This window comes from Poecile atricapillus, chromosome 9 (genome assembly GCF_030490865.1).
Source record: "Poecile atricapillus isolate bPoeAtr1 chromosome 9, bPoeAtr1.hap1, whole genome shotgun sequence".
Taxonomy (NCBI): domain Eukaryota; kingdom Metazoa; phylum Chordata; class Aves; order Passeriformes; family Paridae; genus Poecile; species Poecile atricapillus.
Genome location: NC_081257.1, coordinates 8,039,387 through 8,056,920, shown reverse-complemented (window position 1 = coordinate 8,056,920; position 17,534 = coordinate 8,039,387). Strand labels below are relative to the sequence as shown.

Genomic DNA, 17,534 nt, shown 5'->3' with positions numbered 1-17,534 from the left:
CGCGCACCTGCCCGGGGCGGCGGGGCGGACCCAGGCAGAGCCCGCCTTCCCCGAGCCGCTCCGGGAAGCCTCGGCTGGGGCCGCGCCGCCACAGGCAGGTAATCGAGCTCCGGCGTGGAGCTGCCCCCGCTCGGCTCCCGCCGCCGCCGCCGCCACCCCCCGCTCTCCCGGCTTCGCCTCAGGGCTTTCCCGCCCTCCGCCGCCGCCTCAGCGCGGGGGGCTGAGCGAGCGGCCCCTCTGCTCGTGGGAACGGGGCTGCTGGCACCGGGACCCGCCCCGGGGATCCCCCTCAGTCCCCAGCGGGACCCGCTCGGCTTTGGGAGCCGCGCCATGGCATCTCCACGGACTTCAGTTTTTGGGTGGTTTGATGGTCCCTGCTCCTCGCTTGTGGACCCAGGCAATTAAAGCACAGTCCCAGGGTTCGGTTCCTGCCCAAGCAGTGCCGATCTGGGGTTCAGTCCAGGTATTCGTGGTTCTCTTGCGTAATTTGGGAGTGTCGGGATGAGGCAGGGGACCATTGTGAGGATTTCTACATAAAACATTGAGACAACAAGTAGTTGATGCGGGTTTATAAGCTCGAAGCACTGCTCTGTTGTACAGTTCTTAGCTGTAGTGTTATTCCAAGTCTCAGCAGTTACTCAGTTACTTTTTGTTGCAGTAAAAGCAGTGATTTATACCTGCAGATTGAGAGCTGTGTGTATTGGAACTGGGGTCTGTAAAGCCAAAGTGTGCTTTCCTGAGGTGACCCTCCACTTCTGTTCTCCCTGGCACCTGGTCATCTTGCTAAGAGAAAAGCGGTGAGGTGGGACAACAGTTAGTTGACATCAATTACTAACACTTGTTTACATTTTTACTCAGGACTAAATGACAAGAAAATGGACCGTTTGAAGCACTGAGTTTGATTGCTTGAGAGAAGGGGCTCTGCTGAGGATACCCCACAGGAATCTGTCGGGTGTCTCTGTCATCCCAGACTCTTCCCTGATATGGAACAAAGTGAAGGTGAACAGGAATCCCAGGCAGAGAGTCACGTGGAGAGTAAGAGCAGTGTGAAATCCTTGCCTGGGGGAACGGCCCATGTCAAACTAGAGATAAAAAAACATGCAGTTACAGACGACTACAAACTCTCCAAACGTGTGCTAGGGTTAGGAATCAATGGCAAAGTACTGGAGTGTTTCAACAAGGAGACAGGCCAGAAATGTGCTTTGAAGGTATGTACATTTTGTACTTTCTCCTTATTTATGGTTTGGAGGCCAGAGTTCACTCCCAGAACCCTGTAAAAGCTACTTGTTCTGTTGCTTACCTTTCACAAAGCGTGATGGGTGAAGAATCTGAATACGTGGAAACATTTGCTATTGCAACACTGGAGTCCCAGCCTGAGCCTTTTCCAGAATATTCTGTGTAGTTTCCAGAAAAACGTTATCAGCTGTGAAATTCTCGTGTTCATATTTAAAAGACAAAAAAGCGGGGGAGAGAACCGTGTCTTGGTGTGTTCTGGGAGAAAACCTGTTAGATTTTGAATGAATATATTATGCAATACTCACGAAGGAAACTATTTTGGATCTTGTGCAGTGAATAGGCCTAAGCTGTGAAATACTTAAATGCTCATTAATCTTTAGTCTTTCCTCTGTTTGAAGACTTTTCTTAAGGAGTGTTTCTAGTTGTTCATTTATTTTCCTACTTTATTTTTGCAATCCACTTACCGAAAGATATTTCCTGGGAAAGCACTGGTTACACCAGTAGGGTAAATGAGTTTAGTAGATATTTATGGTGATAAGTACCACTTAAATAAATGGAGCAATAACCATTCATTAGAGAACATAAAGCTTACTTGCCTTTTGTTCTGCAGCTTTTAAACTTGAAAATTTCCCTGATGCTCTTAAACCACATTATTAGGAAAAAAAAAAAAGCTGCCTAAATGAGCCTGGTTCAGTACCAGAAGACTAAAAACAGCTGAAGTAATTGTCATGAGAATTACTTATGTGTGTTACAGATTCCTTGCTTGTGTTAATCTGATAGGTCCAGAAGGCTCTCAGGTATCCTTCCTTTCCCTAAACATGCTCCATGTGTGCTGGGAGCAGAGTGGATCTGCCAGTGGACAGCTGGATGCTCTGCCAAGGCCTGGAGATGTTCTCTACCAAACAGAACATGTCCCCATCAAAGCTTTTGTGTTGTGATAGAGAAGCCTGGAAATACCTGGCAGCTTTGGGTACTGAAAAAAAAATTAATAGAGGAACTAGAAAAGCTTATAATACAATGTTTTGTATTATGATTAATAATGATTAGCAGGTGATTAATTCACGTGTTTCCAACACTCTCATGTACTTTATCACACTTTTGTATTAGTTTTACACAGCTGACTCACAGAAGTTTATCATAGGAAAACTGGAGGTTTTGACAGACTTCAGGTACTGGGGTTTTGCACCTGCCATGGGGAGTGTCACATCTTTGCCTCTCTGAGGGGATCCATTAATCAGGTCCTTCTGGAGTGCTAGTAACAAGAATTTCTAAACATAGCATTCTGTGATGAAGGATAATAGTTAATGCTGAAGCTGATCTGCTGTTTCTGAAGAGTTCAGTGACTGTTGCTGGTTAGAGGTCATTCATACTTGAAAGGGTTTGCAGTCATAAGGGCTGAAAGCATTTTAAAACAGAAGTTGCCTTTCCAGAGAGCAATTCAGTAGCAACAAGTATGTTCCAGAGCAAATTCTGTAACTCTGGAATGAAGTAGGAAATATATTCCGATGTATATTAGTATTCAGAAAATACTTTATTTTAGCCTTCAAAGTTGGGGAGAGGGAGAAGAGAATGGAAGTTGCTGTGCCCTGATAGAATGTCTTCTGCGTGATGGGTTGGAAGAACCTATGGTGGAGTCTCTAATACCTGAGTGTGTTTAGCACTGATTGTGTTGGCTGATTTTTTTTAGAACTTTTAATATGTCTTGAGGACCAAAGTTTCACTTCCTCAGTCATTACAGGTCAGTAATAGCTGATGTATCACTGAACTTACCCTGTAAATGTGTTTGCCATCCTGTTTCACATCCAGCTGTGGAATGTGTGCACTTTTCTTCTGAAAGGGACAGAAGTATGGCAGCAATATTAAGATGTTTATGAGTTCTCTAGGGAGTTTGAATGGCAGATAATACTTTGCTGCTTGCATGTGTGCGTTTCTCATCATTATGGGTTTAAGTGCTGAATAAAAAGTTAAACATGCAATTAAGTAAAACTGCCAGCAGCCCAGAGAGAATCCACTGCTCTCTGCAAGGGTGGTCTACTGAGAAGATTACTCGACAAGGAGGGATAAAAACTCTGCTTGGTTAATTGGCAAGAATAGAAAGATCTTTTCTCAGCCCTGAAGATATTTGCAAGGATGAAAATATTCAGAGGAAGTTTTTCCTTTGTTTCTTGTGAAACCTGAACTGGGCCACACAAGTCCCAAACCTGCTCCAGATGACACTTCAGAGCAAATCATCCAGTCAAAGCAGTTACGTAAAAGTTAGAAGAAGCTTGGGAAAAAATATTCAGAAATGGCTTCGGAGCAGAATTCTCTGTATAGGGACAACAGGGCCTTGCCACTACCCATTCCTCTCAGGTATGATGGCAGGGTTATCATTCACTTACAGGAATAGAAAGTGGAGGCTGATGAAGCTGTCACAGAACAAACCCAACTGGTATGACAGGTAAAGAGAAATGGTAAGACTGAACTGCAAGTTAAACATGAAAAAAAAGGGGATGCTGGATGGATTTTTTTCTGGAGGTTGCTTGCACATATCCATTGAGATTTATGTGTATTTGTGGACAAATACTTCAGGCATGAGAGTGCTTGCTGTAACCTGCTCCTGGGAAAGGAAGAACATCACTCCTGCTGCTGAAGATAAAGTGTATTAGGCTGTTCTCCTTCACATCAAACTTGCCCATTAAAGCAGCTCCTGACTGGGCAGATGGCACTGCTTTCTGCCTGCAGGTTTTCTTTTAAGTGGGAACAGAGCCAGCACAGCCAGTGTCTGGATAGAAATTACTCAATGGAAGGAATTTTAGCAGAGGTACTCAAGAGGAAAGGGCTTGAACAGGCAAAAATGTTCATCCCCAGAGCCATATGACAGTCAAGCACTCCATGCTGTAATTGGGAGGTCCCTGTTGTTTTGTTAGTCCATATGCATAATTGGAACCGGTTGGAATTTCACTAATCATTTTGGAGTGGGAAAACACAAGGCATCCTTTTGGAGATACTGCAGGGTTTTGGTTATTTTCCTAAAATACTGTGTGCCTTAGTTTACTCTGCTTGGCATTGTGATTTGCTGCCCAGTTTACAATGTGCTGTCAGCTTTGTTTCTGTTAAATTGAAATGCCACATGCATTGCTGTCCTGCTCCAGAAAATCTCATCTGGTTTCTCACTTAGACATATAATGACATTTTGGCTGAACAGCACTGTTTCCAAATAGTGAGAACATGGGGATTTAGAAAAGTAGAAGCAAAAACAAAACTGCTGTGCAGGGCTGTGGCCTTCTGGAAGGCAGCTATGTTTTGGTCTCTGTCTCCCTTACAAATAGAAAAGCTTCTCAGATCTCTTTCCATAGTTGATCCAGAAATAGCTGTCAAGTGAAGTCTAGTCACTCTTCTATTTTTATCTCCTCTCTGCCAGCCTGCCCCCTTCTGTTCACTTTGCCTTTTGGGGCTTTAGGGCAAGTTTAACCTCTGCTTCTTTAACACTGACATCAGCCGGAGTGTTCTCTGCTGGTGTTTGCACTCTTCACTGTTTTTAGGGAGAGGAGGAGACCAAAATAGCTGGTTAACCTGTGAGGATAAATGTGAACTCCTGGGATTTGCCTTCCATTTAAAAAACCCCCAACCTACATCTCCTTGTTCTTTCTTTCCTTCTCCCTCATTTCTTTTTTGGCACAAATTCCTGCTAAGTGGTGTCAAAATAATACTTCAGTGTATTTGATGATCTCCTTTATTTTTTTGTGGAAGATGGTAGGAAGGGCTCAGAGCTGGGATTAAATAAGAATAGAACAGAGAGGTAGAGAGCCTCCTGTTGGGTATTGGGGCTTCTCTGCATCTGCAGCTTCAGGATTTTAGTGGATGTTTCAGGATGTAAAAGCAGTGTTACATGTCATTGCCATACTATTTCTCTTCAGTAGACAGATGGTGCTTCTTTCCAGAAGGAAAGGAAGGACAATTCAGGCATAGCCACAAACCAAAGACCCTTGGAACTTCAGGAAAGCTGAGTACCTTGGTTGTGGGGGCATTTTTGGGATGAGTAACTCCTGAGTAGCAGTGGTAAAATACTTCTCCCCTAAGCACTGAGCACATCCCCTGTGTACTGCAGGTGCCTCCAGCCACTCGACACTTCCAGGTTCAGGTGGAGTGTGTATGAATGGACCTGCTACTTCATGGAATTGTTTAAACTTGAAAAGACCTTAAAGATCATCAAGTCCAACCACTAACCCAGCACTTCCAAGTCCACCACTGAACCATGTCCCCAAGTGCCACGTCTACACACAGACCTTATCCGCTAGAATAAATAGTGAGTTAAGCCATCCCCTGCCTCATGGAAAGCGTGTTGTGCTCCTGAGTGCCAGCAGTAAAATGAGTGTGACTTGCTGATTTGAAGACAAATAGGCATAGCCCAAATGTTAAATAAAGCAAAAAGCAAACACAAAATTGAACACCTTCCTTGCCTTTTAGATTTGAAGAATGTTTAGTGAATGATAGAAATGGTAATTGTAGAGTAGGAGTCTCTGCTGTTATGCCTGAGAGTGTTAGCATAACTTTCTTCTCAGAAGGAAAGAAAACAGATAATGGAGAAAGAAATTTTGCAAGGAAAGTCGTTCCCAAAATGATTCTTAGGACCCAAACATAGCACTATCTAGAGAATGTTCTGCTTTCCATAGGTGAGTTGCTGTGGACAGAGCTGGACAATTTGTCTCAGTTTCATTTAGTCTCAAGCTATGTTTCTGTCTCTCACTCAGTTTTAATGTTTCTGATTACATTAAATAGTTCTGCATGACACAAGCTAATAGTGGGATAGTCTGTTTTCAGTTAGTGTACCCTGAAGCCAGGTCATGATTGCTCACAAACAGGGGACTGTACAGTCCAAAGTATTTGTTTTGCAAGTTATCTAAATAGCTGGTGCTTGTAAAATACCCTGCTTGCTGCCTAAAGTAAGATGATGACCAAGGAAAATGATGCAGCAATGGAGAAAGCACTGCACACAGTGAAAGTGAAGGTTATTTTAGGCTGGTGATTGCTTGTAGAATAGGAAATGGTAACAATCTTCTTAGATGCTGCAGATTGCATTTTTAGAAGAGAATTATGCCAGATTAGGAATGAAACATTTCAACATTTTTGGCATAAGGAAGAATAATGGTGTGCTAAACTTAGAACTGTGATGACAATTTGGGGAACCAAGTGTAATGGTTGGTTCGGTTTTATCCAGGGTGAAGCAGCTCTTCTGGAATGATTGTATGTTTCTGGAGGAAATTAGCACTTTCTAGTGAATTATTCTGTAGCTCTCTCTTACCTACCACGTTTCCTGCAGTGCTTATGCTGGTTTATCTCATGCTACAGTAAATTCAGTGTCAGTAACGCAGCTTAGTCTGAGTAACAAAGTCCGTGAGCTGTGTTGTAGATCAAAGCTGGATACAGCATAGAATGAATATGAGTTCAGAAGAGTTCTAGTTAAATAGCAGCCCTGTCTACAGAGGAGTGCCTAGAATATGGCTAGCATCAGACTGGTCTTGAATTTTATCCTTCAGTGCCAATCTTGGTGACTATTACGTAAATATGCATAAAATACCTAAAATAACTTCCAGTCGATTAAAAAGTGGGTCGTTTCTACTGCTAGAAGAATTGTTTTTAAACCAGTGAGTCATTCAAAGACCAGAGTCTTTGAGCATTTTGTACTTATTGGGGCCAGACTGGCACCTTTTAAAGTGTCGGTTGGACTAGTTAATTTTTAAAAAACAAGGACTTACCAATTTACTTTGAAGATCTGACATTCTTGACTGGTCTCCTCTTTACTTGAAATACAGCAAATAATTTAAAAAGAAAGAGGTGGGCTCGGTCTGAAATAATGAAATTATATGTAATAAATTTATTTTTTTCAATGGCAATTCATTAAGTCTAAAAAGCAGAAACAGCCAAATGCTATAAACCATTAAGTCATCTTGAAAAAGCAAAACTATGTTGATGCTACTTTGCACCTTGTCTGTTCTCCCCTAGTCTCTCAGCAAGCTGGCACAAGTTAGAGCCTGACTTGAGTGGCAACAAAGCTTGGGAAGATCAAGGCGTGTTCCCCGCCTTGCCAGGTTCAAAGACCTGATAATGTTCCAGATAAGTGTCTTACTGCAGCTGCGAAGGTGCTGAAAGCAGAGCACGTGTGTGCCTGGTCAGACTCCCCTGATCGCCTGACGCCCTTCTCGGACTGGACTAGAAGGCTCCCTCTCCTCGCTTTAGAGTATAAATTCTCCTGTGGAGGAAAACCTCGCTGATTTGTGCTAGTGGGAGTCTCGTTACAGGTAACTGGATTTTGCAAATCAGCTTAACTGCAAAGGAGCAATATACAAGAATTTTAAACTTAATTTACAACACAAGTGTACTTCAGGTGTATTTACTTATGGTCATATCATGTAGAGAGAGTTCCAGATTGGAAAAGCCTGATAACCTTCGGAAAGAATCAGGTCCACACCTGAAAGCCAGGGCTCACACACAATCCCTTTTTTCTTTGTGTATTTCCCTCTGTCTGTGGTAGCACCCTGCATAAGTGTGGCCTGGGCTGAGAATAAATGCTTCTTCTTGTTTATGCCTGTTCAGTTTCAGCAGAAAGCAGAGATTATGTTCATGCTGTGATAAATTCATGGCAAGCACAGAGAAGGAAGGTGTCACCGTTATTGAGAGCAAGAGCCAATGTGATTTTGAGGAAGTTAGTGGATTAATATCTTGCCTATGAAGACTGTTCCATTTCAATCCCTTCACCATATACAGTGATTTATCTTTTTCTTTTAAAAAATGATACAATCTTTGATTTATTTACACCATCACACAGCATTTTGCATCCCTAAATATTTTTGCAGTTTGCTTGACCCTGAAGAAGTTCCCATTTCTCATTTGACCTGAATATGTTTCCCTGTTTTGGATGTTTTCCATGATAAATGTGCCTTTAGAACAGCAGCCTTTAGGATAGTGTGTAATATTCTATTAGCAGCAGTACAGCTGTCTGCAGAGCTTTATATCTTTTGTTCCTGCAGAGCTGTTTGAAGTCCGTGTGGCTCTTGCACTCTCCGAAGACACAATGATGCTGATGGGAAGGGAAGTGGTAGGGATGTGGCCAGTGCTGGGGGTGCAGAGTAGATGACCTGCTTCATTAATTGGAAAACTGTGAGAACTTCTTTCCATCAGCAGCAGTGAAAGCTGGAGGTGTGGTCTGTCTGGATTAGGGTGTATAAACTGCAGGGATTGTGGTATTTTACACAGACTTCCTAAGTACTTAAGATGATTCAAAGCTCCATAAATGAGATTAAGCTGTAACGCTGCAGCATTTTAATACCTCGGGAGTGAAGGGGGAGAGGATTCTTGCTCAGCATGTAAATCACAAGTGGCCTCCAAGTTCCTGAATCTTTGTGATACCTGGCATTTTGCACTGGAGCTTTCATGGCCTGTATTAAGAAAAAACACAAATATTAAATTTGTGTAGAAGTTCAATTTTCCTCCAGAGAAGTTTGCTTGTTGAATTTGTTTTAAAAAAACCCAAAAACCAAACAAACCACCATGAGTGTGCCATCTTTATAAGTAATTTCAGATGATCTGGTTAAGGAGCCAGTCTTATTAAGGTTGCACTGTGCACAGATCTTAAGCCTTGCCAGTTCAAACTCTGGCTCTTCTCCATAGGCTTTTTCCCAGGATTTTTTTTTCTTGAATACTCTCTTAAGGATGCTGGCATTCCAAGTAACAGGCCCTAAAGCAGCTCCTGGGATCTGAGTCAACAAAGGCTGAGGACAGATTTATTAAGACTGTTGCAAGGGGAGAAATCTGAAAAAAAAAATGGATTGTTTATGGGTTTTTTGGATGGCATTTCTGAGATATATAAAGTGTTCGGGAATGGCAGGGTGTGGAGCAACTCATGATCTCCATGGCCAGGTTTGTTGTGCTGAGGTTTTGGCGGGGTGGGTGCCTTGCCCAGGTGTGAGTCAGTGTGGGCCTTGCGAAAGCCCTTCGGTGCTGATTTGTACCAGCCTTGGCTTCTGTTGTACTGTGGGGTGGGGTTGGGTGTCATTTTGTTTTCAAAGGAGAGCGGTTAAAAACTGGATAGGGAGCAGCTGACTCCCACACCTGTGTTGTGTGTTGAACTCCTGTGTACTCCTTAGCCCTGAATCTACCATATATTTCAGGGATGAAATGTCCTTAAAATCCCTTTCCAGTGCCACAAGGCCTGGCGTTTGCCAGTGTTCTCCTTGCCTGTTGTTCTAACACTGAGAAATACTGCCTTTTACTTGCTTAATTTTTAACCAAAATTATATTTATTTTTCCTGAAAAGGATTAATTTCTCTCAGGGCCTTCCATTTTCCCACGTGTTGCTTTTAGTCAATGTGGCTTTGTCAGAAGCAGTCTGGTTTCCACAGCAACGAGTTGTTAGCACCAAAGATGTCAGAGCTCCAAGGTGGGGAGGGGAGGGGGCTGCATTTTCTGGCTCAGCCGCTGTGCCACGGTACCGGCCTTGCTGCAGCCACGCTACAGCACAACGTCCCCATTGTCTTCGTGAAGAGTGAAAGCCTTTCATTTTGTTCTCCTCTTCCCTTTCCAATCAATTTACAGTCAAAATCTGACACTTGGGAGGTAGATGGGGCTTGATGGTTCCTTGATGCTTTGAAGCTTCCTGTTCTTTCAAGCCCTCTCTCTGTTCTAAGGGTTCTGCTGTGTCCTCTGCTTTTTAAAGAGTTTTTCTGTGGACAAAATAGGGCTTTTGCATACATACAAACCCTGTAGAAGTAGGTTTGTGATAAAGGAGAGCAGGGCACTATTCTTTCTGACCCATGTTCAGTGTCTGCCTGTGAATGAGAACACGAAAAATTGTCAGTCCTTTCACCTTGCCCAGTAATGTGAAACCTGCTCCAATTAAACCTGCTTGGTTGGGTTTTCCCAGGCACCCATTTCCTTAGGGTGGGAACTGAGCCTCGCTGCTATTGACCTTGGAATATTGCATTATTTAAAAGGATTTTCTTAAACACAGTTAACCTGTGAAATTCGTTGCCCCAGGAGCTGAGAGGTTGTGATGCTGTGAAGATCTTGAAAGAAAACAGAGCTTCTCTGAGCATTTCAAATGAGAAGAAACCCCCTGTAGTTTTAATATACTGTACAAATTTGGCTGTGATCTTCCAGATCCTGTTGTTACAACTGATAAACACAAAACTGTCAGGATAAATAATGAAACTTTGAGCTTCAGAAGGCATATTATTGTTTCTCTTGTGTTAAGTGTACTCCTGCTGCAGGGATACAATATCCTCCTGTCTGAGGAGAGGGAAATGAGCTGTGGCCTCAGCTCTGCTGGTGGTTGTGCCTCTGGGTAATGTCCATCCTTTGCACAATAGTTTCATGTAAGGGTGTGTCTTTCTGGGCAACTTGTACTTGTCTAAACTTGGCTGTAAACATAAGGTGAAATAGATTTTTTTGCAGCAGTTATGCACATTTATATCCTTCCCCCCCCCCCCCCCATCCCTTCTGAAGGGCAGGAAGGCTTGTGGAAATACAGAGTAATGTTATTGAAACTTCTTTTCAGGCCCATTCTGCTCCTTATTTTCACCTTTAATATGAATTAGGGGAAAACCCAACTGCTAAAGATGGTTAAAAGCAGAAACTGAAACTTTAGAGACAGGGGTAGTTAATATTTTAAACTGCTTAAATATATGATGAAATCGTGCACCCCAATGCAGGTTTTAATTCAATTTTTTGCATTTGACTTTTAAAAGCTAAGCTTTATATCTGGAACTTGGAGTATAATTGCAAACTACTTTGGTAGCTGGTTGTATTCTTAGTCTTTATTTCACTTTCTTAACAAGTATCTGGCTTTGTATCAGAGTTCGTGGTACGTGAGTCGTGCTTACAAAGGGCAAAATATCTGCATGGCTGTCTTGTGTACTGGAATTAGGTGGTTTTCCAGATTTATCATGTTTAGTTGGGAGGGGTTAAGGTTGTTTGTTTTTTGGTTTTTTTAATGTTTGAAAACCCACAAAGTGACATCTCCCAAGGTTGCTGGCACCAGAGTGTAGGGAAGCAGAGTGCCAAAGTGAGAGTGGCACATGGGGAAAGGTCAATTAATTTAGAAACAGTTCTGGTTCTGGTGGATTGGTATCAAGTAGAATCTTTCTCCAGTCTCCTAGCCCTGTAATAACTTTATCTTGGTACTGAGATGCTGTTGTTAAAGGCCTCTTGAAGGCAGAGGGAGTGTGAGAGTGGCTTTCCTTTCCAGCTGGATTTCAGAAACCCAGATTGTCAGGGTGTCTGTAGTGACAGATGTGACTGCCTTGGCTTGGACTGGGCCTCTGTGTCTGCTACTGATGAAAAATGGGACAAGACACTCAAGATCTGCAAAAACTGGCCTCTTGGTGCACTTGGGAGGAGGAGAAAACAGCACTATACATTATTGATAAAACACTTCATACAAGACCAATTAGTTCTGAGCTTTCCCCACCTTTCTGCTGTCTGAATCAGTTGTGGAGGTGTGAGGGAGGGTGGATGCTGTGTTATGTTCACAAAAGCCAAGTCTCCCAAGGAAAATAAAGAAAAAGTTCTCCCAAGTGTTGGTTCAATAAAACATCCAACACAGCCATAATAATTTATTGTTAAATGGTTCCTGCTGTTTGTGGCAGTCTTCATTTTTGGTTATATGAGGTAATAACTGTGTAGGACTGCTTGGGTCTAAAACCAAAGCAGGATTTTTCCTCCATCCCACAAGAAGGGAGGAGGTTTGACAGAGAAATGTGAGAAAGGGCTGTGTGAGAGAAACCTCTGAGGGTAGCATAGGAAACCATCCATGATCCTCCTGCTCAGTGTGGGGCTTCTCCCATGTCTGCTATCCCATCTATCCCAAGCATCAAAGCTCATGAGATTGGTGTTCTCTGGTTTTGTTCATGTAAACCCTCTAAACACCTGAGGCCACTCAGTGTGCTGTGACCGTATTGTGTGCTCAACAACTGCTTTCTAACTCCTGCATGCAAGTTCCAGATGTTTATTTCTGCTTCTTGAGGATGCTGTGACTGGACAGACCAAAAGGGAAAATTCTGTCTTTTAATCTTGATCTTCCATCTTCATTTGAGCAACTTAAAATAGGGATGGCTTGGTAGGGGGAGGTGTTGTTATTATCACCACTGGCCACCAACTTCTCGTGTGCACAGCACACCACCTTCATCACCGACAAGCATTGCTCTGTTTCTATTAAAAATTAATAATATTAATGCGTCCCATCATCCCTTGGTTTCCTGCTGTGTAGGGGATTACCCAGAGACTACTGCTTGTCATTCCCCCTTTATGTCCACAAGAGCATTAAATGCTCTTTGGCTGAGATTAACACTGTTAATATAATATTAATATAAATTAAGGTTCTGGTTTATGTTGCTTTTTATTACCAAGAGCTCCTCGCCTTCTCTGAAGACCAGTATACTTAAAAGCTCCCCAGTTTACCAGATTTGCTTTTTTTTTGCAAAAGAGCTCACCAGGCTAGAACTCCCTCAGTTTTAACTTTTTAACTTGAAACCATTCATAGGAAGAACTTTTCTGATGCAGTGACCCTACTGAGAAATTAGGCTGCATTGAGGTGTCTGTTCAAGCCTTCAAATGATACTTAAACTTTAATTAAAAAATAAATTAACTTTAATAAGATAATTTACACTTTCATACCACATTTAATCTAAATCTGCCAGCTATTCATCAAAATACCTTCTACCTGTGGACTGTAGCAATCTTTAGATTCCTGTGCATGTTTTGTTGCATGATTATACAGAAATCTTGACTGGTGCTTTGTATCTGCACAGAGCAGTTGGTGTCCCAGCTTCAAAACTTGTGAGGGTTTTCCAATTTTCTGTTTACTTTTAGAAAACAGGTTAATTACATTTATAGAGCACTTTCCTAACCACACAAATAGAATCCTGTGCACCTTGTGAGTGTCAGTGTTGGTCACTGATTACTGGGCTGAGACATCAGGAGCAATGATCTCCCCCACTTTGGTGGGCCTGAGGGCCATTCAAGGTCCGGAGCTGACTGCTTGTTTTTCAGGGAGTATTTCTAGGGAGCCCAAAATCATATTCCTGGGAACCCTGACATCCCCCTTGTTTGGGAGAACTTCTGCAAACATGCGTGGTTTTGTGCTTTCATTCAGTTTATTCCACGCCTTTTAACTTGCATATAATCAGAGCAGAAGTTGGTTCCCTTCTCTTCCACCCCCACCTTTTTCTGATATTCATTCTCTGGAAGGATTACATTTTAACTACTAAATGTCAGTAAATGTCAACTTTTGCTTCCACCCCAAAACTTCAAATTTTTTATTAAAAAATAGATGACGGCAAAGTAATCTATGAGGCATCACTCTTTATGTTTTTTCCCTTTTTCTAAAATTAATTTAGCAGTCAATAAATAGAAATTGTAGTTCTGAAGTATGATTAAATATGCTGCTAATTTTTTCCAAACTACTAAATTTGGTGTTTTCAATGTGTAACTTTTTTTAATAAGGCAAAGAAGAGAAAAAGTAAAATAGCTTTAAAAATAAAACCAGAATTCGCATTTGAGCTTTTTCTGAGGCAAGATAGAGCTGTATTATCTCTACTTTTTCTTTACAGTTGATACACTCTTCATTTAGTGAGGCTTTTCCCTCTAATTTTATTTTTACTAGTTATATAGAAATATAAGCTCTGGTATATTATTTGCATGTTTCTTGTTTTCTGAAATCATGGACCTTGTTAGCTCAAAATAAAATACATTGGTTTGTCCTTTTTTTCATGTTTGTTTATATCTTTTTGTAAGAACATGAGAGCCAAAATTTGTATTATTTAGAGAAAAAGGACAAATAATCATTAATTACTGGGAACTGTAGCCCACTAGAGGCTTGTTACTAACTGCAAATATACAACAAACCCAAACTTGTAGAATCGGTAACTAAACCAGAAATGTTAGATGCCTTTCTGCCTTTTTCCTGAAAAGCCTATTGGAATTGGCTTGAATTGGGAGTTCAGTTTTGAGGCTCTATTTGTTTGCTCACTGACTGTGAAAGTAGAACTCAGGAAGCATTTTGGGGAATACTCAGGCTTCCATACATTCTGTAAATCAAGGATATAGGAAAGAGGAGTCCCAAAGCAGATGGTGCTGCTGCTGTTCCACGTAACTGTGCTGTCTTTGTGCCTCTGACCCTCCAGTAACCCAAGGTTCTTCCATTTAATGCTGTCCCCATGAGGTCTGTGTTCCAGCTTCAACATTTACATCTTCCTGTCTATCCACATAGCATTATATTTTACATCTTAAAATTTGCTAAAAATGTAAGTAGAAAAATTTGGATGTATGAGGCTTTTATTCAGCAGAATATGCCAAAGTTCACCTTGTTATTTTGTTTAAGTGCTCCCCTTGGAGGAGCTATGAGGCATGTTTATTGGCCAAAGTACTTTTTACCTGCAGTCATTATTTTTCTATGCAGTTTTAGAAGGCTGGGGGAGCAGTGGGGAGTGTTTCCTGTGCTGTTTCCCTCCAGGCTGGGCTGTGGGTTGTGCTGCTCTGCACAGTGGCTGCTGCCTATAGAGCTGGTCTGGGGGAAGAGCACAATCACTGCCCCACAACATCTCCATGCAATGGACAGGCTTTGAATTGCACAAGGACAAGGAGTATCCTGGCATATGTGCATCTGTTCTCCTAATGCACATGCTCTCCACTCAGGAGGCATCTCCAGGACCACCTCCCAAATGGCTTCTCTGCTGAGGTGACCCAGGTACAAGGCTGAGAGCAGCTGAGTTGGTCAGGGTGATCTGCATGATGACCCCACAGATGCTGAGGATCTCAGTGTTCCTTATGAGGAGTAGCTGAGGGCACTTGCTTTGTTCAGCCTGAAGGAGACTGAGGGGAGACCTCACTGGGGCCTTCAATGTCCTTTATGAGGGGCAGTGAAGGGGCAGGTATTGATCTCTTCACTCTCCTGACCAGTGAAAAGACTCAAAGGAATGACATGAAGTCAGGACAGGTTTAGGCTGGATATCAGAAAAATGTTCTTCCCCCAAGAATGGTGGGACACTGAACAGGCTCCCCAGGGAATGGCCCAAGGCTGCCAGAGCTCCAGGAGCATTTGGATAGCACTCTCAGGCACAGGGTGGGGTTGTTGGGGTGTCTGTGCAGGGCCAGGAGCTGGACTGGATGAGCCCTGTGGGTCCCTTCCCACTCAGGGTACTCTGTGATTCTACGAGGGCTGTAACCCAACATTGAATACAGGTGTCAGACTGCAGTCTGTAACCTTCATTTAGGGAAGGCAGCAAGGTTTAGTCTGCAACTGGCTGATGGAAAACCTGATCTGGCTGTTAGCACTGCAGCACTCACAGGAGGCTTGGCTGCTCCCAGAGCTCCATCAGCCTGCTTCTCCTTCCCTCACTCTGCTGAGAATTGGGGTCTCTGCTGGAGCGAGAGACATAAGGATCATAAAAGCCACAGAACTGGCCAAATAGTCTCAGACTTCTTTAGTTTGATTGCATTTATTTAAAATTCTCTTCTTAAAATATAATGTATTATTCATTGCCCCACAAATCGGGAAGTATGAAATAAGTGTCTTCTAATTTCACCTATTTTCTTGATAGCTTGAAATGTGAGGAAATAAGGCAGCAATTTACTTTCCAATAGACGTTTTAAGACAAAAAAAGTAAGGTACACAAATGATCTGGTATAGCCCAGTAGAACTGAAGAAAATAAAACCAATTAATAAGTATAGTGGGGCTGAAAGACATGGAGTTAATGACCCTTACTGAAAGAAGAGAGCAATCAGATAAATGAGTCTAAGAATTATTGATTTTATTATTTCAGTTAAAATAAAACAAAATCAGAGTGGTAGAAAATGACATACTTTTTAAAAGACTGTGTAGTGGCACAATTTTCAGTAATATAATGCTGAAATGAAGATAATTCCTAGTTTTGATTATTGGATCAATCAGGCATTAATAAAGGTAGCAAATCTTTTATTCAAGTATTTGATTCTTTACTACAGCAGAAAAATTAGGCTGTATTTGAGCAAAGCAAATGAAGAAGTTGCAGTAAAAGATGCTGATGGTTGTATTAAGTCATCGATTCCTCTGCTTTTGTAAATGATTTTCAAGCAGGAGTATGAGGTACAGATTAATAACAGTAAAGTCATCAATACCATGTTATGAAATCAAAACAAAATGGAAGACATGTACTTCTCCAGAAGATGTGAGAAATAGGCAGAAGTAAAATATGGAGCCTAATGCATCAGATACTTGAGTTTGTCCTTTCTGGGAATTAATTAATGACAGCAACAGCAGTATTAAAGTAGTTAAAGAATTTTCTATGGAGACCCTCAGTTATATTTGGTGCATTGGGGTTGATCTGATTTGCTACAATAGTGCTGGAACCACTTAATGTGTGGATGGAACTGCCTTAGCAGCCTGCAAATCTCAGCATCAAGTGACAGATACTGCCTATCAAGGAAACATCAACCATCTGAATTGTTCCAAAACAGATCGTTCTGGATAAGGGTGTTTGAAAGGAGAGCAGTGATGAAAGCTGAATAGATGTGGTTTGAAGACAGCATCAGGAAAAGGCATCTCAGAATGCTGATTACTTTCCTGATGTAATTAGCCTCTAGGGCAGTATCAGAGTTCATTGTGGAAAGAAACAAAAATAACCACCAAAGTCATTGTCCTTGCTCGGGCAAAATATCTGTAAGTTGATAGAGTAGTTTATCTTGGTGAAGACATCAGATCTGTGACTAATGGGATAAATCTTGTGTAAAAAGGAAAAAAATAGACATCAGGAGAAATGATGCTATTGTGAGGTCAATGCTATGAGTGCTTTTCCCAGGGAACTCCACTGTGCCTCTGGATAGAGGCAGAATTGGGCTGGACCAAGAACTTTGCTTCCTGTGGGATTGCCTTGGTCTGCACGGCCTCACACATCTTAATATTCTGACAGATTTGAAGGATGGGTTTTCCTGTGCTGAACTGAAATCGTTTTGCAGGAGTTGTTTGGGCAGAAATTTTTCAATCTTTTCCACAATAAGACTAGAGGAAAAAGTTGTTTTGAGTACATAAAATAAAAATTTAATGTCCAGTGATTTGCCTGTTATTTGGATTAGAGGTTTATTGAGGGGTGAATTTAGTTCTGGGCGTGTCTTGCCCTGTCACCCTTAAAAAATCATCCCAAGTTCAGCTAAGTTCCAAATCTGTAATGATCAGTCTGCTCTCACATACACAAAGCTCCCTCATAAATAGCAGTTTTGTGTTGGTAAACTGAGCATTCAGATGTGGAGCTGTCAGGATCCATGCTGTGTTTATACATCTGACTAT

The 17,534-nt window shown here is 41.9% G+C and overlaps 1 protein-coding gene across 2 annotated transcripts in view; it reads left to right on the top strand.

The window, feature by feature from the left end:
• MAPKAPK3 (MAPK activated protein kinase 3) overlaps positions 1 to 17,534 on the top strand; it is a 53,166-nt gene continuing 35,632 nt past the window's right edge. Inside the window, exons 1-2 of one of the 2 annotated variants that reach the window (XM_058845208.1) lie at positions 1 to 98; positions 859 to 1,208. In XM_058845208.1, the coding sequence (XP_058701191.1) occupies positions 984 to 1,208 (225 nt within the window). In that variant the 5' untranslated portion in view covers positions 1 to 98; positions 859 to 983. Of the gene's footprint in view, positions 99 to 326; positions 464 to 858; positions 1,209 to 17,534 lie in introns of those variants that run through there. The other variant, XM_058845209.1, reaches the window with a different exon arrangement.